Here is a 20,290-nt window from a genome sequence, read left to right on the forward strand (position 1 = left end):
ACAAATGAAACACAAATTTCTGCATTACTAGGGAATTGATCAAGCAAACGAAACCAAATTTAGCATGTAGAGGTTTAGGTGTAGAGGTTTAATGTTTCTATGGTATTTAGACACTCCTTCCCCCACTCTAAGAGAGTGGGGGGGGGTTGCTACCATACAAATGAAACACAAATTTCTGTATAACTCAAAAACTAATCAAGTAAATGGAGCCAAATTTGGCGTGTGAAGGCTTTAAGGGGCACGAAACGTTTCTATGGTGGTTAGACACTCCTCTCTCCTCTCTAAGGGGAGGCTGCCATACAAATGAAGCATAAATTTCTGCTCAAATCACGAACTAATCAAGATAACAAAAACAAATTTGGCATGTGAAGGTTTTAGGAGGCGAGAGACTTTTCTAAGGTGGTTTGACACTCCTCCACCTCTCTAAAGGGAGGAGAGAGGGTGTTTTCTGATTAACCCGAGAACTATTCTAGCAAATTGATCCAAATTTGGGATGTGAGGTTTTTTGGGTACGAGAAATATTTCTATGAAGATATGACACCCCTCACTCATCTGGAATGGAGAGGGGATCCCATAAAAATAATACACACATTTGAACCAAACATGACAATTCATTCGGAAAACTATGAAGAAAAACGGGAAAATTCGGAAAAATTCAATTCGCACATGTTAAGTTAAGGCTAAAAATTAATTTTGGGCGGGACGAAGTTTGCCGGGTCGGCTAGTAATAAAAACTAATGTTTTTTTTTGGTATTTCGAAATTTTTGATTTTATTTTTTTTTATAGATCTATTAAAATATAATTTCCATTTTAATGTACGTGTTTTTGATATGTGATTTTTTTCAGAAGTTTTGAGATACGGTACTGCTTTGAAATCTGTAGTTTTATGTGTTTTTTTATTTATGTTTTTTTCATAATGTTTCGAGGATTGACCGTAATATTTTTTTCTAATTTTCACCGTCTACATTTCATTTATTTTCATGAAAACGATTATTGTATCTATTGTATTGCATTGTATTGTATCTATTTTTAGAATAACCCAATTTCGCATAAAAAACAAAAATGCGAAATGCCAAATATTGATGGTAATTTTATCTGACGATATGTCATGGTACAACATAGTAGGATGCACTTTGAGTATTTTATCCATGTGTTCATATTCAAGGTATGGCGTGAAAAAAAGAAAAACTACGTTTTAGAACGTTTTTAATTTAGAAAAAATTACCTTATTTTCTAAATTAGTACCCTATACAATGTTTTCCATTGCACTTGCGATAAGGTTTAGGGTTTTTTTCACGAATACACGAATCCAACAGGAACAATTACAATTTAAGAAAATAAAAAATAAATAAAAATAAAATAAATATATAACAAAAAATATGAAAGCTGTACTGGGATCGCACTGTTCTGACCGACCTCTCGATCCACCACAACCGCCCAGATATAATGGTTTACGACAAGAGCGACCGCAAAGTCACCATCATCGATGTCGCTATTCCACTGAACCAGAATCTGGAGGAGACCCACGGTCGCAAAATCTGCAAGTACCGACCATTGGCCGTGGAGCTCAAGGAACTGTGGGGGCTAAGGGAGGTCCCAAGAATTGTTCCAGTCGTTCTCTCTGGAACTGGAATTATCCCGAAGACACTTCTGGAAGCGCTAAAGGTGTTGAACATCGAGAAGGAATTGGCCGGCATCCAAAAGTCGGTCATCCTTAGCACCTGCGCGATTGTCCGACAATTCCTCGGTCAGGACTAAAACAGCACGAGCATGCAGATACGTGCATTCCGCAGAGCCTAGTCCCCCTTTGGCATTCAGAAGCCCGGGGGCAGGTGAAAATTCTGGCTAGGTTCGCCTAGTTAAGAAGTGAGATAAGTCTGCTAAATATGAAATATGAACATATTAGGTATTAACGTACCGCGCAGTTCCAGAAATTTTCTAAAAAAGAATCACAAATATCAAAAAACACATATGACCATATTTAAATATAAATAAAACCAGTACTGGGTCTTAAAATGTAAAAAAATCGAAATTTGAAAATATTTTTTTTTGTACCGCGCAACACTGCTAAAATTCTGAAAAAATAACACATATCTGGAAAAAGCGTAGAAACACATTTAAATACGAACTAGAGTGGTTGTGAGTCTCAAAACCCACCTAAAAAAATGCAATATCTCAAGTTTTTTTTTAGAACACCATAGTACGATGAACTTTCAGTTTTTTTTTCCAAATTTTCATCTCGAAGCTATTAAGAACGGCGTTCAAAAAAAATAAAAAGTAAGTTTTTTTTACCATGGATGCTATTTTTTTTAAACGGTTTGAACGGTTGAACAGCTCTACGTCGTCCGTATATTTTGTGAGTTTGTCTTCACCCAAATTAGAATGATAGAGTACTTTGGAAAATATTTAGATGATTGGATAAATTCGAAAAAATGACTATGCATATCTTTATATATAAGAGGTATATTCAAAATAAAAAGGGAAAATTTGAAAATAAGAGGTACGCATATGTATGTTTCGCTGTGAAAATCATCATTTAGATTAATTTTACAGATCTGAACGATAACATACAAACTCTCTTGAAGTATATTCGTTATTTTTACCAACCAAATTATGCTCTAGAAATACATTATATGACAGAACAACGTTTGCCGGGTCAGCTAGTATTTTTATAAAACGAGTGATTTGGTTTGGGGCACTTTTACTCCCTTACCCAGCCAGGTCCTTCGACACAGTTCCTGATACACTTAAGCTAATCAACCAAAATTTTGATCTTCAATACTTGTTCTATTTATACTCACAATATTATTATATTGATGTTTTCCGATCGCAATCTACTAGAACAATTTGTTTGGAAGTTTATAATTATTGTTTGAGAGATTTGAGAGTTGAGCTCACGTTACTATGTCCATTTACGTTTGCCAATTGACAAACGAATGAACTCGTCAATAGGACAATCTCAGCATATATAATCCAAATAAAATAATTCGACATTTTGAAAAGATCCACAGGACCAATCCGTTGACCTAATCAAAGGCTTAAAATGAATGATTTTTTATCACTTGTTCATATTTTTGTGAGCATCCCTATGTTAAAAAAAATTAGTATGAAACGACAAACATGTCTAACACGAAAGTGTCATAACCATGTTATTGTCTCGCTATTGTTTTGTTATACACGTTACAATACGAGTAACAGTCAGCGTGAAATAGATAAGTGATGAATAAATACATGATTATAAATGATTATAAATGTGCGTTAAATTTGCTGTAAACATTAATGCAGAAGTATTCGTTTAGGTAAGTATTTCTATTTCAATTTTCATAGAAGTTGAAGCTCAGATTAGAAACAAGATTGGACAGTGATAGCATTCACACCTAGTTTGAGTAGATCAATAGATCATCGTAACAGATGTTAAGCATCCCAGTGAATGAACAATCGATAAATGGATGATGGTTTTTTCAAACGCAACGTTCGCATTTGATGGTTTGTGCTTCTACATAGAAGCAGCGAAGAAAATTGCAGTAATGATACATTACTCAGGGACTTATGCCATATATAGTTAAAACCAGTTTTATTGATGACAAAATTTTCGGCACCAAACGTGGATATTGAAATGTTCAATTGAAATTCCATATTGAAAGTTGTAAGTCATCACAAATACAAACTTTTATTGTTGTTTTGAATTCTAAAAAGCTTTCTTGATGATTATATAACGTTCATTGTGGTAAAAATAATGTAGCCATCTTTTGTTTGAACATAATTTTCAGAGTTTTATGTTAAACAATGTTATTTTTCACAGTTTACACAGCTATAATAGCCTCCTGCGGAGACGCCAGATACTAAAAAATATATACCGAATTAGTAAAAAGCCAAGAAATCATCTATTGATCATCACCTGGATGAGCTAACCAAGCACAAACGAGGGCACGAATACAAAATTTAAAGTATCCCCCACAGTCGAGTAATTCTGAGCCACAAAATGGTCCCAACCATTCAATCAGTTGGAACCCCAACCGTGGCTTCCCAGCGAGCCATCGCCAGACGCGACCGTCTGCTCAGGAGGGAGAACCTGCACAACACCATCCGAAGATTGCTTCGAACGCCAGAGGGGATGGCCGATGCGGCACCATCCGCCAGGTCAAAGCACTGCGTTACCCCCGTCATGCTAGAACTGTGGAATGGCGAGAGAATCTTCGGGAGGCCAACTTTGTCTCCGCCAATACAGTTGGTGCCTTCGTATCATCACTCAGGGGAACGTAAAGCAACTGGGTTAAATGATCGCGAGAGAGCTTTCCAACCAACGTGGATTGTCCCATCGGGACCAACTAGGTTGGATATGCGAGTTGAAAGACAATTGGAGCTCTCTCGCTACCCCTCATATACGGCCTTAACAAATCCAGTGCTGCCAACACCTGAATATTGTATTCCCGAGTATATGATGAAATTGAACTACACCGGAAGGAATCTCGATTTGCACCGATACCCATTCAGTAATAATCAACCGATCACTCACCTGAACAGCTCATTTTACCCACCCTATACCATCAGAGCTAATATGCCGATGTCAAGAAACGGTAAGATAATTTTTGATTAAATATAGACATCGTGTTAAAATGACCATTTGTTTTCGGTAACTTTCACCCTAAAGCTTCACATCTACGATTCCCGTTTAGCCCACCTTCGTTGGAAGAATAACTAAACTGGTAACTGATAGCAAATGGATTAAACGCACTACGATGCAAAATAATTAAAATAATAAGCGCGATGTGAGTGGAAGCAGATATGTCCACACTAGAGTTTTCGAGAAAATAGACAGATGCTAGCGTCTAAAAATGGCGGAAATATAATTTTTGAACCAATTACCGGTAGATTGATTAAAATATTACTAGGGAAATAAAGTAAAATAAGCTAGTAAAACTGATCTAGGAGTTAAGAGAGAGATTTTTTTTTTTATTATAAACATAAACATAATATTACATGAAAACAATGTAAAGTTGATGAAAATGTACTGGAATGTGTTGTAAGAGCCAAATTTGTAACAACTCCAAGGCTTAAGAATGCAAAGAACGAATTTTAGAATCAGCAAATAAAACACATCAGACAGAGCTCTACAGCTGGATTTTAATCCTTGGATTTGTGAGAAGCGTGTGATCGGTTCAAACCAGTACCGTTACAGTCTGAGCCTGAATCGAATAAAGGAAAGTGTTAGAAAAAAAATATATATGCAAACCGAAAGCACTACATTTCATCCTTATTCAGATACAACGGAATCTCGAATTCATTTCGTTCATCGAAAGTAGAATAAGGCTCATATATTGACAAAGAACCAACCGTTAAATCTGTTTTATAAACAGCTCGTTGAGCCCATTCAACTCGATAGTAGAAAATAATCTCAAGCCAAAAGTTCATTTCTGAAAACAATGTTGTTATCAATGTGTGTTAACATCCACATAATCAACCAAACAGTGGTATAATAAACAAGCCCCTCTATAATCGACGAGACAGAGAAGTTCCAATTATATTTTTATCTCCGAAAAAAGTTCAACAACGCTCACCGTTTTGCCGTTATGCTCAGTTGAAGTTATTCCATCACATTAATACCGATTTCGGAAGAGACCTGATTTTTGCGGTTCAATCTGTGCCAATCTCTTTTCGTGCACTTTAAGCATTGTGAAAACCACAAAACCATAGAGCGACAGTGGGGTCATTTTCCTGCGTGGGGTAAAAACAGAAAAACATTAGCAATAATTTTATAACGCTAAACAAAAATAAATAAATCCACTCCCTGGACCATTGGAAAGGCGAAAGACCTAATCAAAATGTACGGCGGAATCAAAAGACGGTTAATGGCCGTCCTTCACCCTTAAAAGCAATATCATCGAGAAATCGGTATGAATGGCGGCACTCGCAGAGATATCAAACCATAGCGAAGGAGTAGGAGTCGACCTTATTCAGCAATTGAAATTTTGCGGTTTGTTTTGTCTCGAGGGACGGAGGGACGAAGTTGGCCAGGTGGTAGCAGGTGATCCGCCCCGAGGTAAGAGGGAGGAATTATTGGAATTGCTTATCGAACACGATTTTTTATGGCATTCGAACAATAAGCTGCGTTAAATCTTTCCCCTCCCTGAATTTTCCAGGGCACCAGGGCCAGGGCACCTGAATTTTCTTGTTCGATTCCGTGCGCGTAGACAAACAGTCAAATCTTCGTGAGGGGGTGGAAGGAAAGAATTGTGGGAAAATCGTGCACTGCAAAGCGCTGCTGGTGATGATTTTGTTTACCACACTTTTAACCTTTTCCAGCGGGTGCTATTCACAGAGAGGAAGTTTCATTCTTTCTTCTACTACTGTTGACTTCCTTCGCGAGAACCGATCCTCTTTTGCCGATCCCAGCATTGTACAGGGGGACTTGCTTACATCCGAAGTTCGCGCTTTCGCGCGGGAGGAATTCAATTCCGCTGCAAGGTTTGGAATAAATTCGTATTATCGATATTTGGGAAATTCGAAGGGAAACTTTGTTTTGCTTTGGGAACCGGGGGATTCGGAGGATGGAGAATTCCTGCCAAAGAATGATGGAAGCTTGCCTTCATACAACGCTCGGATACGCAACGAGATTGGCTTGTTGCTATCAGATTGGCTATTAAATAAATTCTTTGCATACGTTGGGAGTATCTGGTGGATAATATTGGCGAAAAAATATGATGAGAGCGTGAGTGGAATCAATTCAGAAGCAGATATTAATGTATCAGCAGCGAAGCAGCGAGAATCAAAATTCTGTGTAGAGAATAATAAAAGTGTTCTAGTTGTTTTGAGGAACGCATTTCTGGTGATGTATGTCCCGGCGGATTCCATCGGTCCGATCGTGCTTTGTGAATTGGAAGCAAGTACAATCTAAAAGTTTCGTATTACGCTAAAGAGTACAATTCAAAACGCAATGTCAACAAAAATCTAACACTAAGTTTACGCATCATTTTGATGCATTTAGAATTTTATAAGGAAAATTACAATTAACATTGTACAAGGCTGGGATCGGCAAAAGAGGATCAATCCATGGAAAAAATTGATATCGTACTACGTATTCCACTAAGGGTGCCAAATCGGAAAGCATGTTATGTTATTATGAAATATTTTTAATGTCAATAACTTATTTTTTTGAAAAATCATGTAAATCATGTAAATCATGAAGTGTTTTAAATTGATGAGAATTTTCATTTCCCATACGTTTGTTCTGTGCATTTCTGTCAATGAGAGATACATCGATAACATTCAACATCCACCATTTTCTTAGAAAAATTATTTCTGTGATTCGATAGTGATCATATGTTGTGAATGAATATAGGGGTGTGATTTCATTGTTCAAATCACCGTCTTGCTCCAGCAGTCTTTCTCTACGCCGATGCCAGATACAGCTGTTTTGCTTATCCATAGAAAGAATGGAAGATAAATATCGCAGAAAGTGGTGAAATTTTGCTACGTGGAGGCACCGCGTCGATTTTCATGCCGACTGATGGAGAGTGCTTCTACAGTTTTGCACCACATCATTTCTGTATTTCTTTTATTTCTGAACGAAGCGGTACGAAAATCACCTTAGAGAGATGAAAGGTTTATGAGTGATGTTTGTTACTTATTCAGCTAAAAACTTTTTTTTTCATTGCCCAAAAACTGCTTTGAAAGCAAACTATTGAAATTACAAAACTCTATAATTATGCTTTCAAGTTAATGTAAGTCAAGATTGGCCAGAGGTTGATGCATGTTGTCAGAAGGCCGCGAAAACACTATAAATAGTGTGCTCGTTCTGGCAATGTCGATTTCTCCAGGCTTCTTGGTTTTGAAGTGCCAAGGAACACATTTTGGTGAAAAAAAAAATACTACTTGCATTTATTCGCAATGCCGATTTCCCTAGGCATACTGATTTTGAAGTCCGTGGTTTCATAAAATACATTATTTTATTCAATTTCACTGGAATGAATTTTTAATGGAGTGCCCAAAATTATTGATGCAAAACTCACGTAAATCTATCAGAAAATTATTGAGCAATAATGGAGAGCTGTCTTCCGTGTTTCACATCAAACACCGGGTACGAGACGAACAATGTTCTCCCTACTCTCGAAGTTTTATGTTTGCAGACAAGCATTATTTTTTCGTACCCGTTGTTTAGAAATGTGACATGTTTGTTTCACATGATGTTCAAACATTGTGTTCAATTTCTCTCGCATTTTCATCCCAAGCAACAGCAGTGTGTAGATTAAAATAAGCGAATTGGACACCTCACCACCACCACTCAACACACGGTGCGTTGGTGTGTTGATATGAAAAGGGAAGGGAAGCATTTATCATGACAATGGGTGTTCCATCTAAAATTTTGGGCAAATAAAATACACCTCTTTATCTGTTCTGAAAAAAATAAGTGTCAATTGATATCAGAGTTCATCACAATTCATATTATTATTAAGTCCACGCATCAATTTTTAAATTGAATTTATGTAACATCGGTTATTATCAGTTATTTGAACAAGTACTAAAATTGAATAGAGCGTGGCGGAGATGTTTAGTTACCCACATCAAAATACCAAGAATAGGTGTAAACTTTCTTGAAACTGCATCTAGAACTAATTTTTGAGTATTTATTTATATTTGTATGACGTCGCCCCGCTGTGCACTCAATTTCCCAGACTTTAGACACAGAGAAAAAAAAATTATAGAAAGCTTATTTCTATTCAGAGAATGTTTTCTTTTCACGGGAAATAGCTATGGATTATTTAATCAGATCTGCAAAATGTGCATGAATTCTAGGCCTCTGAGTAAATGTAATTTTTTTTTCAATACGAACTAAATTTCTAGTTAGTTTCTGTGGGAAAACACTCTACAAAGAAATGTATGAGGAGGAATTATTTTGAGAGTATAAGAGGAAGCTTCTATCCTTTTATTTCGACCAATCAGATAGAAGTATTTCCGTTTAGAGTTGTTTTTTTGTTGATTTTTTAATTGTTCGATAAATAGTTTTATGACATATAATCAGGGCTCTGCATAGTCGTAGTCAACTGAGGATAGTCAGCTGACTAACTGACTGACTGTATCCATAGTCAGTTAGTAATGACTTTTGGCTTCTTCATGCAGTTTCTCCGCCAAAACGACTGAACAGTCAGTCGGGCGTTTAGTCGCTATCTCCCTCTACCGACTCGACCATATCATTTCATTCTTCCCAGTCAAATTGTCCTAATTGAATTTTGAAGTGACTTCCCCCAAAATGAACATGTGCATGCATCGATGTTTGAGTTCAACGTGGTTTGACATACGCTACAGGTGAGCTAGATTCTTTTGTATCGTACACGAAAATTACTTATAAGTATAAAATAAAGTGCAGTGTGTGTGCGCTATTTTACACGCTTAATACTAACAAATACTAAAGCGAGGACCTTTATAACATACTTGATAAATGTCTCAGTTCGTTGGTTTGAGTTCACGATGGGTAGACAATAAACCGTCCATTGATGGGGTAACTTCTTTTTTGCATTAGAAATCATATTTTCGTTCCTCTTTATATGGACGTAAATATAAGATTGTGTACGCGGGTATGAATTAGTGTCAGGGGGAAATGGAAGTGTGGATTGAAGTCAGTTGAATGAAGAGGCAGATTTGTATTCATTAGTCGAGTCAGTTAAAATAACCACTGACTGGACTAGTTCACCAGTCATCCTCGCTAGTCAATGCTAGTCAATTTATTATTGATTCCAGATTCTAAATGAATCAAATTTTAATTTACAGTACGAAGGGAAACATTATGAGAAAGATTAGCTTCGTCTTCTAGTTGAATTTTGTCATTAACCTTACTCAAACAGCAACACAATAAAGTAATATAAGCTACGTTTCTGAGTTTTTTATTATGCTTTTTATTATTGAAAGTAATATCGTTATATATTGGAGTTACACTGTAGTCGGAGCGAAGCTGCTGAGAGTAAAGTCGGTCCTCATTTTTCATCTGCGATGATTTCGCGTCCTGCATATAATATTCAATGTTAATAATTTGTTATGGGGGTCTACGTAGCCACATTGGTTGCGCGTTCGCTTAGTAAGCGATCGATCGTGAGTTCAAAACTCAGGGCCCTCATTGACCATCTTTATGTTGTTACATAATAACTACGTCCACGCAACAATCATCAGCGATGGAGATCAATCCACGGTCGAAATAAGATCGATTCATCCATACATCTGATCTGCTCTGCAGACACATCGGGCTGCTGTTCTATAAATAACTCAACAATGATCATATCAACTGTCTCCGCTATCCGGTGGTCTAACTGGATAATGGAAGAACAGAAGGAATACTCTTATGCCTAAATGGCTACTGTGTAAATGTACTATATGCACTGGTATAGAGGGGAATACTCTTACGCCGAAAAATGGCAACTGTGTAGTGTGCTAATTATAGATATGATACACATGTGACATGTACACGATTAAAATTCGGCTATGTTACAGCTAAAATGCTAATGAGCCTAAAAAATGAAACAAAAGGGATAAAAAAATTGGTTATGGAATGCCGAAATCGATTGTCGCATAAATCTCATCAATCCATCATGAAATAACTGAACAATAAGATGGATTTCGTGCCAACTCGACTGGCCATTGGCATCTGGTAGCAATAAAACGATGTGGGTGTAAAAACATTGGTCATTTAAGCAACTTTGTATACTTTAAATATTCGAAAAACAATTACACTGGAGTCGCTTTTTACGCGGGGGATACGTGCCGCGTTAAAAAAAAAACCGCGTAAAACAAAACCACGTAAATTTCAAAAACCGCGTAAATTCCAAAATCCGCGTAAAAATAAAATGGGTAATTTTCAAAACTCGTGTAAAAATCTAACAAACAGTGAATTAGAAGTTTAAAATGCAACTCATACTCTAATAATTGATTAGCTCAATTTGTTTGCATGCTACAATCATGCTATCTGTATCTTCTTTTATTTCTCAGCTACTAACATACAGGGTTTTCCAACTTTAAGTTCCGAAAGTGAATTGAAATAAAACACACTTAGAACTCGAATTTCGATGAAACTTTTATTTCAAATTAATGTTTGGTTTATGCCATTATGTGTGAAACACAACATCATTCAAATGTCCACCTAGGGCTTCCTCGCACACCTTGATCCGGAACAGGTAATTTTCGATGACTTTTCGGCACATATGGGGCGGTATCTCGGTCATAACTTCACGAATGTTGTCTTTCCAATGTTCAAGAGTTTGCGAAGAGTTGGCATAGACACGGTCTTTCGCATAACCCCGTAAAAAAAAAGTCTAGCGGGTTGAAATCGCATGATCTGGACGGCCAATTGGCATCACCAAAACGCGAAATTATGCGTCCCTCAAATTTCGTTCGCAATATGGCCATGTTCGGTCGTGTTGTGTGGCACGTGGCGCCGTCCTGCTGAAACCACATGTCATCCGTATCCATATCTTCAATTAGTGGCAAAAAAAATCGGTTAACATGTGGCCATAGCGCTCACCATTCACAGTTACCGTCTCGCCGTCCTCATTTTCAAAGAAATACGGCCCGATGACTCCACCAGACCATAATGCGCACCAAACAGTGACTTTTGGCGGATGCAATGGCCTCTCAACAATCACGTGTGGATTTTCTGAGCCCCATATACAGAAAATTTGGGTGTTCACATAGCCACCGAGCTCGAAATGTGCCTCATCGCTGAAGAAAATTTGATGCGAAAATTCAGCGTTTGCTGCTGTTGTTCGTTCACCCAATCGACGTATGCCCGACGCATTCCATGGTCACCACGCTCTAATTTTTGTACCAGTTGGACTTTATATGGATGTAGGTGCAAGTCCAAATGTAAAATTCGCCACAATGACGTGTTTGACAAGCCCAATTGCTGAGCACGCCGTGGAATCGAAACATTCGGGTCATCCTCCACACTGGCAGCAACAGCAGCAATATTTTCGACCGAACGCACATTACGATGATGCACAGGTTTCACAACATCCGCTACGGATCCAGTTTGTTCGAATTTGCGCACTACATTAGCGATTGTGTGCTCTGTAGGCCGTCCATGACGACCAAAATCCGTCCGTAATGCTCGAAAAACATTTGCCGGTTTTTCATCATTTTTATAGTATAATTTAACAAAATTAACAAAATTAATCCATTTTACAATATGGATCGTTTTAGCATCGCACAAGCTAAAACGATCCATATTGTAAAATGGCAGACATTCAACTAACGATATGACGCTTTGGTTGACAGCTATGTCAAACGGTTGTCAGCGCAGGGCTGTATACTTTCGGAAGCCCGAAATGGAAAACCCTGTACAATACAATTTTATACAATTTTATACAATTTTATGCAATTTTATACAATTTTATACAATTCTATATAATTTTATTTCGTGAAATGTCACATCAACTAGCATATTGAATTTTTACGCGGCTAATGCGTGCCGGATTCACATCGCACCAATACTGATGTTGTTAGAACAACTTTTTCCCAGTAAAGGTGCCCATCTTTCTATGTATGAGTGACTTATTGGAAATTTTAAGGGCTATTCACATATTTTTTCGAGAATTTAAAAATAATTGTTTAAGAAAAATGAATTTCAATTTACTGAATAATTTTTTGTTTCTTCTTTAAAAACAAATCATGAAAACTTCAACCGTTTCCTACATTTTACCCTTTGACGAGAACTTTGTAGGTGTTATGTTTGTGAGTTATAAATTTTCGTAAAAAATAAAGAAAGAAAATTTGGCCCGTATTCAGACCTTTTCTGGATTAAAACACTCCCAAATATTGTAAACATCATGTTTGTACACCATTTATATCAGATTTATGTGTCTAAATCACGGAATATATGAATCTCGATGACAATTCTGATAATGGTTTGTCCGAGTCACTGATGTTGGTTTGTCCACATGATTGCTGTGGCAATCGCTGGCTTTGTTGTCCTTCACAAGAAACAGAAATAACGTTTCTCTATGTTGAGTGCTGTTCACTTTTAAAATGCGCAAAAAAGGCAATATTCTGAAGAAAGCTTAAGTTATAAATGGATCATCATATTGACAGTAAACTCAAGTAATAAAAAATACAACATCTACTTGAAAATTCGATTTTTTTCATTAAAAAATTTATCATAAATGATCATAATTTCTCTCTGAATAAAATAGTTCAAATAACATAAAAACTGAATAATTTGAACGGCTTATTTTATTATTAGCAACTAGAGACTTGAGGCTTTTCAACAAACCCAAACGTCTTGATTACATGTGATTATTATAAAGAAAAATCGATTTGCATTTACTGGTTGCGTAAAAACACCCAAAATCGGACAAACCAACATCGTTTACCTTGTATGAAAATTTACACTTTAGTCTTCGTTTATGAATGTTTCATGGAATACTGATTACACAGCGAATCGACAGGCTGGTTTAAAAAAATCCACGATTCAATTCATGCACAAGCTCCAATTGTTACATTTTAAGATTTTTCTGAAAGCAAAATTTAACTAACTACCGCAGTGAATGACTCACTTCTTCAGTTCTGGCATCAGACCTCGTAGATCCCGTTCACAAATCAGAGTAAGTTCTCGTCCTCGTGGAACATCCAACACACGCATCTGCAAATCAATGCCACAAATTATGTTTACAAAATTCTCGATTCACCCGAAAAGCAACAATTCGATTGACATGTACACTTCTCCACTCCATTTCCATCTATTGTTTTCTCTCATGACCATAGTGATACGAGTGACACGAGAGTATATCTCAAAAGTATCCCAGTATCCAACAGACTCAGGAGAAAAAAAAACAATATACCTTCCTTTGATTCGTGTCCAGTCATTCACATCCGGACGGGCTGATGGATCATCATTGTTCCGGCCGAATAGAAGGGAAAATATCACGCATTATTGTGACAAATGACCGCCGCCAGCCGGCTGTCAGTCAGCCATTGCTGCAATGGCATACATATTTTTCGTTACTCCTCCACTGATTCCACGCTTAGCCACACACACGGACACGCAGAAAGCACACGAAATCAACATCGAACACCGTTGGCGGACAAAAAAGCGGTAATTGTTAGATGAAAAACACTTTCCTTTGTCGAAAATCAGAGAGCCATCCAGGCGGAATCTGTGACCGAGTGGATGAAATGGATGGGAAAAACCACCTTCCTTCGTTAGAGATGAGCTATAATTAATGATGCCAGTGCGTGTGTCTGTGTATGTGTGTGTGTGTGTGTGTGTGTGAATGAATGTGTATTTGAGGTGTATCCTTATGCGGATTTTCCAAGTCCAGGACAAAAAACCATGCCAGACCGACACAACCATGACCCCTTTTTTGTTCCGACATGCTAACCGGTGGGTTCAGTCGGTGGTCTGCAAGTTGCCCCTTGTTTCATTACAGGACATGACATGGAGAAAAACCATAAATAGAGAGATGGCAACAAAAGCGGTAAGTAGCGGTTAGCGTAAGCCGATTTCAATTAAAGCTTTGTTCGTGGTCTGATTGCGTGGGTGGGCGGGTTTTTATTGAAACGTTTGCTTGTAAGCAGACGGAAACAAGTGCAATGCGGATATTAACATACGATGGGAATATTCAAGAGGAAACATCACAGTTTTTGTGCTCTAACGTTATTATTAAATTACATAAAAACCTTCAAAGCGGAATCTATGTTGCAGCTTTTTCCCCATTGATGGCCTGCAGCTTTACTGATAATTCCAACCGGTTGTTGCAAGCGTGGCATTGAATGATTTTTTAAAATGAAAACCCACGCGGGCGTCGGAAATGAAAATGTACAGGAAGCATTTTCGAAAGAATTATTTCAACTGATTTCCGATCCATTGTATTCATTGCGAGCCGTTACGTAACGAACCATTTTTCATTCGTCAGTAGATGAAAATGGTTTCTCAATTACGCGTGCCATTGATTAACACCTCCCAGGAAAGGGGCGCGATTCCGTTGTCATCAACTTTTTTTTTTTTATTTATCTGAAAGAAGCTTCATCCCATATTCCCTTTAATTAAGCGCATTGATGCTGCGAGGGTTTGATCCAAAAACTTTTCGCCTCGTCCACCTTGTGTAATGCGATTCGATTGACCTCTTTTCTGTTAGATTGTTTACGACACAAAACAGCACCAACAGAAATTAAGTCCATTCCGCAATTGAAAATGCAAAATTGATGGAAATTATGAAAGTAGATTTCAGTTTACTACGCTCCACCGAGTAGCTGGGTCAGGTTCTGTTTCCAATCGCCGAGTGCGTCATCCATTTCCAACGTTTTGACCGTCGCTCGCGACATTGGTGACCAGGAAAGAGCCGAGAAACCAAGGTGCAACGTCTTCCGATGAGACCATGCAAGTGAGTGAAGGCATGGTTGTGTATTGTGGGTTGTGTAGATTTTGTTCTATTTTTCATCGCCTTGTTCCAGCGCGAATTGGAACTTCAATCAGCGGGATTGGCGCGGAGTGCGGTTGACCGTAAGATGAGAACAGAGAGGAAGAAAACTTTCAACCACAATGACGCAATACTCAACGAAAAGTTACCGCAGAGTAGTTCCGCTCAGTTCGACAGTACCGGTCGAAAAGCTCTTTGAAGAGTTGGAGTGCGATACTGAAGTAGCGTGACCGCTTGCCCCCGTTATTTAGTTGGAAACTTTTGGATCGTCAATCTTGGAATCCTCTGCAATTAATGAGAAGAATGTTTGAAAGAGTTTGAGCTTTACAGCTTCTGGATGTTTGGAACAGTAAGTGCTGTAACCTGTCCAACCCATGAACGATTTTTTTTTGCGTTGAACTACTTTGTCATTATTAACCAATTGACGCATTTGACGACTATATTCGACTTTCATCGTTCGTCGGCATTTTACAAAATAGAGCCGTCTTTTTGATCCAATATATCCAATATCAACGTTTGCTTACTCTGAAATTATATGTGCACTAGCTGACCCGGCTAGCTTCGTCCCGTCCAAAATTTATTTTTCGTTATTACATTCACGTTTTATTACTAAGCGTACCTTCATGTGTCCAATCGCAGAACTGTTCATTAATTGATCTTCTAATCTACCCTTCAAAATAACCTTTTACTATAAAAGTCCTAGTACTTCTACCAAAACTCGTCATTATAATATCAGATTATTTTCAGACACAATTCTCATTCAAGGTTTTTCAGCCACTTGCAAATAACATGTTTCTCCGTTAGATGAAATAAATGTTTCATACAGAAAATATGATAGCCCTGAATCGGACAATTCCTTTCCCGGGTTTTGCTCGTATCAACACCTTTGACGATCCATTTTTATGTATATAGATAGAAGAAGATATAGGAGTGCGTTCTATCACATTAAAATCCATTTCCACTTTCGAACAAAAATAAATTTCGTTGGCGCAAACATCAAATGGACTAACAACGCTTGTCAGTATGTAACATATGGGAAGTATAGAACATATGGGAATTTTCCGAATTCTTCCATTTCCCTTCATAGTTTTTCGAAAATTTAAATTGTCATGTTTGGTTGAAGGATGTAATATTTTTATGGTACCCTCTCTCCATCTCAGAAAAGGGAGGGTTGTCATATCATCATAGAAACGTTTCTCGTACTCGTATTTCTCGTTGTTATAAAGAAATTTGTATCTCATTTGTATGGCAGACCCCTCTTAGAGAGGGAGGAGGGATCTCGAGCTATCGTAAAAACCTTCCTCGGCCCCAAAAACTCCTACCTACAAATTTTTATGTCGATCGGTTCTGTAGTTTCCGAGTCCATAAGAATCATACAGACAGACAGAAATCCATTTATATATATATATATATATATATATATATATATATATATATATATATATATATATATATATATATATATATATATATATATATATATATATATATATATATATATAAATACACAAACTCGCCCTCGCTTGATTGGACGCTCATTTAATGTTATGAAGGAGGATGTCAAAAGAAGTGCTAAAAAATAATGTTGGGTGTTGGGATGTTTTTTCTTGTTTTTTTTTTTATTAATCCGTTTATTTTTACAGGCTCAGTTACATAAGTTTAATGGAGCCAAACTCTTAACTATATTTCAACTAGCATATATCAACATGTTGTTTCCTTAATTCTATGATTAATGAAATAGGAAACCGATTACTCGCGGTCGACTCATTTGGGTGACACATTTTCATTAGGAAAAGGATGGGATGTAAGGAGATGTGTGTTTACACTCGCACTAACATTCACATTCACATTCTCATTCACACTGACACTTCACACTCAATTCTTAAAACTATCCTTACATCTAATATGTATTTACAATTTAACTTATTCTAATGTTAGTAGGAAGAGAACCGATAGCTCGTGAAGGACGAAAAGGAAGGGAAAAGGATGTATGAACAATCACACTCGAAGATCGATAGCTTTAAGGAAAACATATATATGGGACATGTAATCAAGGTCTAACCGAGCCAACACATCTCTCACCGGCACATTGGACTGTCTTCCTCGGGCCCGAAGGGAGTTTTCTAAATTCGATCTGGCGACCAGATACACCTCGCACGACCAAACAATGTGCTCGATGTCGTGATAACCTTGGCCACAAACGCAGAGATTGCTGCTGGCAAGATTGAAACGGAAGAGTAGTGCATCTAACGAACAGTGATTGGACATGAGTCGGGAGAAGGTGCGAATAAAGTCCCGACTCAAATCCAGACTTTTGAACCACGGTTTGAGGCTAACCTTTGGGATAATCGAGTGAAACCACCGGCCCAATTCATCTTCATTCCACTTGCGTTGCCAGTTAGCGATGGTATTTTTGCGAACTAAAGAATAAAATTCATTGAAGGCGATTTGACGCTGATATATATCGCCTTCAATTGCACCTACCTTTGCTAATGAGTCAGCCCTCTCATTACCCGGAATTGAGCAATGTGAAGGAACCCAGACAAAGGTAATGACATAACAGCGTCTGGATAAAGCACTCAAAATTTCTCGTATTCTCTCAAGGAAGTACGGCAAGTGCTTTTCCGGCCTCACTGAACAGATAGCTTCGACAGAGCTAAGACTATCCGTTACAATGTAATAGTGTTCAACAGGTCGTGAGGCGACGCTGTCCAGCGCCCAGTGTATCGCTGCCAATTCTGCAATATACACTGAGCAAGGATTCTGAAGACTGTGGGAGGTGCTAAAAAAATTGTTGAACACTCCGAATCCTGTGGACTCATTCATAGAGGACCCATCAGTAAAGTACATATTATCACAATTGATACCCCCATACTTTGAATCGAAGATCGTTGGAGCGATCCTCGATCGTTGGTAATCTGAATATCCATGGATATCTTGCTTCATGGACAGATCAAAATGCACAGAGGAATTGATGTAGTCAGGAAAACAAACACGGTTGGGAATATACGAAGAAGGATCAACCTGCATGGAGACGAATTCATGATATGAGCTCATGAATCCAGAATGAAAATTTAGCTCGATCAGCTGCTCAAAATTTCCGATCACCAATGGGTTCATAACCTTACACCGGATGAGGAACCGAATAGATAATAAATTGAAGCGATCTTTTAGTGGGAGTAGGCCTGCCAAAACCTCGAGACTCATGGTATGCGTTGAGGGCATACATCCCAACGCGATACGGAGACAAAGATACTGAATTCGCTCGAGTTTAATGAGGTGTGTTTTGGCAGCTGATTGAAAACAGAAACTGCCATACTCCATCACTGAGAGAATAGTTGTTCGATACAACATTATAAGATCTTCTGGATGGGCTCCCCACCAGGTGCCGGTAATTGTACGGAGAAAGTTTATTCTTTGTTGACATTTTTTACTCAGATACCTAATATGGGCCCCCCAAGTACATTTGGAGTCGAACCAGACCCCAAGATACTTGAATGACATAGCATGAGTGATCGGTTTACCCAAAAGTTGAAGCTTTGGTTTTGCTGGTCTATGCTTCCTAGAAAAAACCACCATCTCTGTTTTCTCCGTGGAGAATTCGATCCCTAGCCCAATGGCCCAGGTTGAAAAATTGTTCAAAGTATCTTGTAAGGGTCCTTGCAGGTCGGATTCGTTTGATCCTACGACAGACACCACTCCATCATCTGCAAGTTGTCTTAGGCTGCAATTTTGTGTAAGGCAATTGTCGATGTCGCTTACATAGAAGTTGTACAAAAGGGGGCTTAAACATGAGCCCTGGGGGAGTCCCATGTAGGAGACCCGACTTACTGTCGAATCCCCGTGAGAAAAATTCAAATGTTTCTCACAAAGCAAGTTATATAACATATTATTCAATAGAGGCGGCAGACCCCGAGAGTGTAATTTGTCTGACAGGACCTCTATTGAAACTGAATCAAAGGCCCCCTTTATGTCCAAGAATACTGAAGCCATTTGTTTTTTTCCGGTGTAAGCCATTTGAATTTCTGAAGAAAGCAACGCAAGACAATCATTCGTCCCCTTGCCCCTGCGGAACCCATATTGTGTATCTGAGAGTAGGCCATTCGTTTCAACCCATCGATCAAGGCGAAACAAGATCATTTTCTCCAACAATTTCCGTATACAAGACAGCATTGCTATTGGGCGGTACGAATTGAAGTCGGACGCGGGTTTTCCGGGTTTTTGAATAGCTATAACTCGTACTTGTCTCCAATCATCCGGAACAACATTATGCTCCAGAAATTTATTGAAAAATTCAACAAGCGATGTTTGGCCACATCGGGGAGGTTTTTCAACAAGTTGAACTTAATTCTATCCGATCCTGGAGCCGAATTGTTACTTGAAAGGAGAGCAAGAGAGAATTCTACCATCGAAAACTCGGAATCAAGATCGCACCTATCTTGTGGTATATCTCGAACAATTCTTTGCACGGGAGCGGAATCAGGACAAACCTTCCGTGCAAAATTAAAAATCCATCGATGTGAATATTCTTCGCTTTCATTCGTTGAAGAGCGATTTCTCATGTTTCGAGCCACTTTCCATAATTTTTTCATTGACGTTTCTCGTGACAAACCTCCCACGAAATTTCGCCAATAAGCACTTTTATCCCTTTGATCAAGTTTTTAAATTGATTTTCAAGGTCCAAATACGTCTGAAAATTTTCAGAGGTTCCACGTTTCCGAAAAGCTTTAAATGCATTCGATTTTTCTACATAAAGCTTGGAACATATGCTATCCCACCATAGATTGGGAGGCCTTCGGGAAATGGTGGAACCTGGGATGGGTTTCGTTTGAGCGCGAACCGCGCTGTCATAGATCAAACGAGAAAGGAAGTTATACTCCTCCAATGGAGGT

At 38.2% G+C, this 20,290-nt stretch overlaps 2 protein-coding genes across 4 annotated transcripts in view; one reads left to right on the top strand and one right to left on the bottom strand.

The window, feature by feature from the left end:
• Positions 1-20,290, bottom strand: part of LOC129764786 (uncharacterized) — a 1,146,248-nt gene that overhangs the window by 986,563 nt on the left and 139,395 nt on the right. The gene's annotated exons all lie outside the window — the stretch shown is intronic.
• Positions 3,126-5,128, top strand: LOC129764793 (uncharacterized). 2 transcript variants are annotated; one of them, XM_055764283.1, is made up of 3 exons: positions 3,126-3,299; positions 3,803-4,577; positions 4,652-5,128. In XM_055764283.1, the coding sequence occupies exons 2-3, from the start codon at positions 3,983-3,985 to the stop codon at positions 4,696-4,698; spliced, it is 642 nt and encodes a 213-aa protein (XP_055620258.1). In that variant the 5' UTR covers positions 3,126-3,299; positions 3,803-3,982; the 3' UTR covers positions 4,699-5,128. The 2 variants fall into 2 exon arrangements, with proteins under 2 accessions (XP_055620258.1, XP_055620259.1); XM_055764284.1 differs by lacking the exon at positions 3,126-3,299 and adding an exon at positions 3,491-3,646.

This window comes from Toxorhynchites rutilus, chromosome 2 (assembly GCF_029784135.1).
Source record: "Toxorhynchites rutilus septentrionalis strain SRP chromosome 2, ASM2978413v1, whole genome shotgun sequence".
Taxonomy (NCBI): domain Eukaryota; kingdom Metazoa; phylum Arthropoda; class Insecta; order Diptera; family Culicidae; genus Toxorhynchites; species Toxorhynchites rutilus.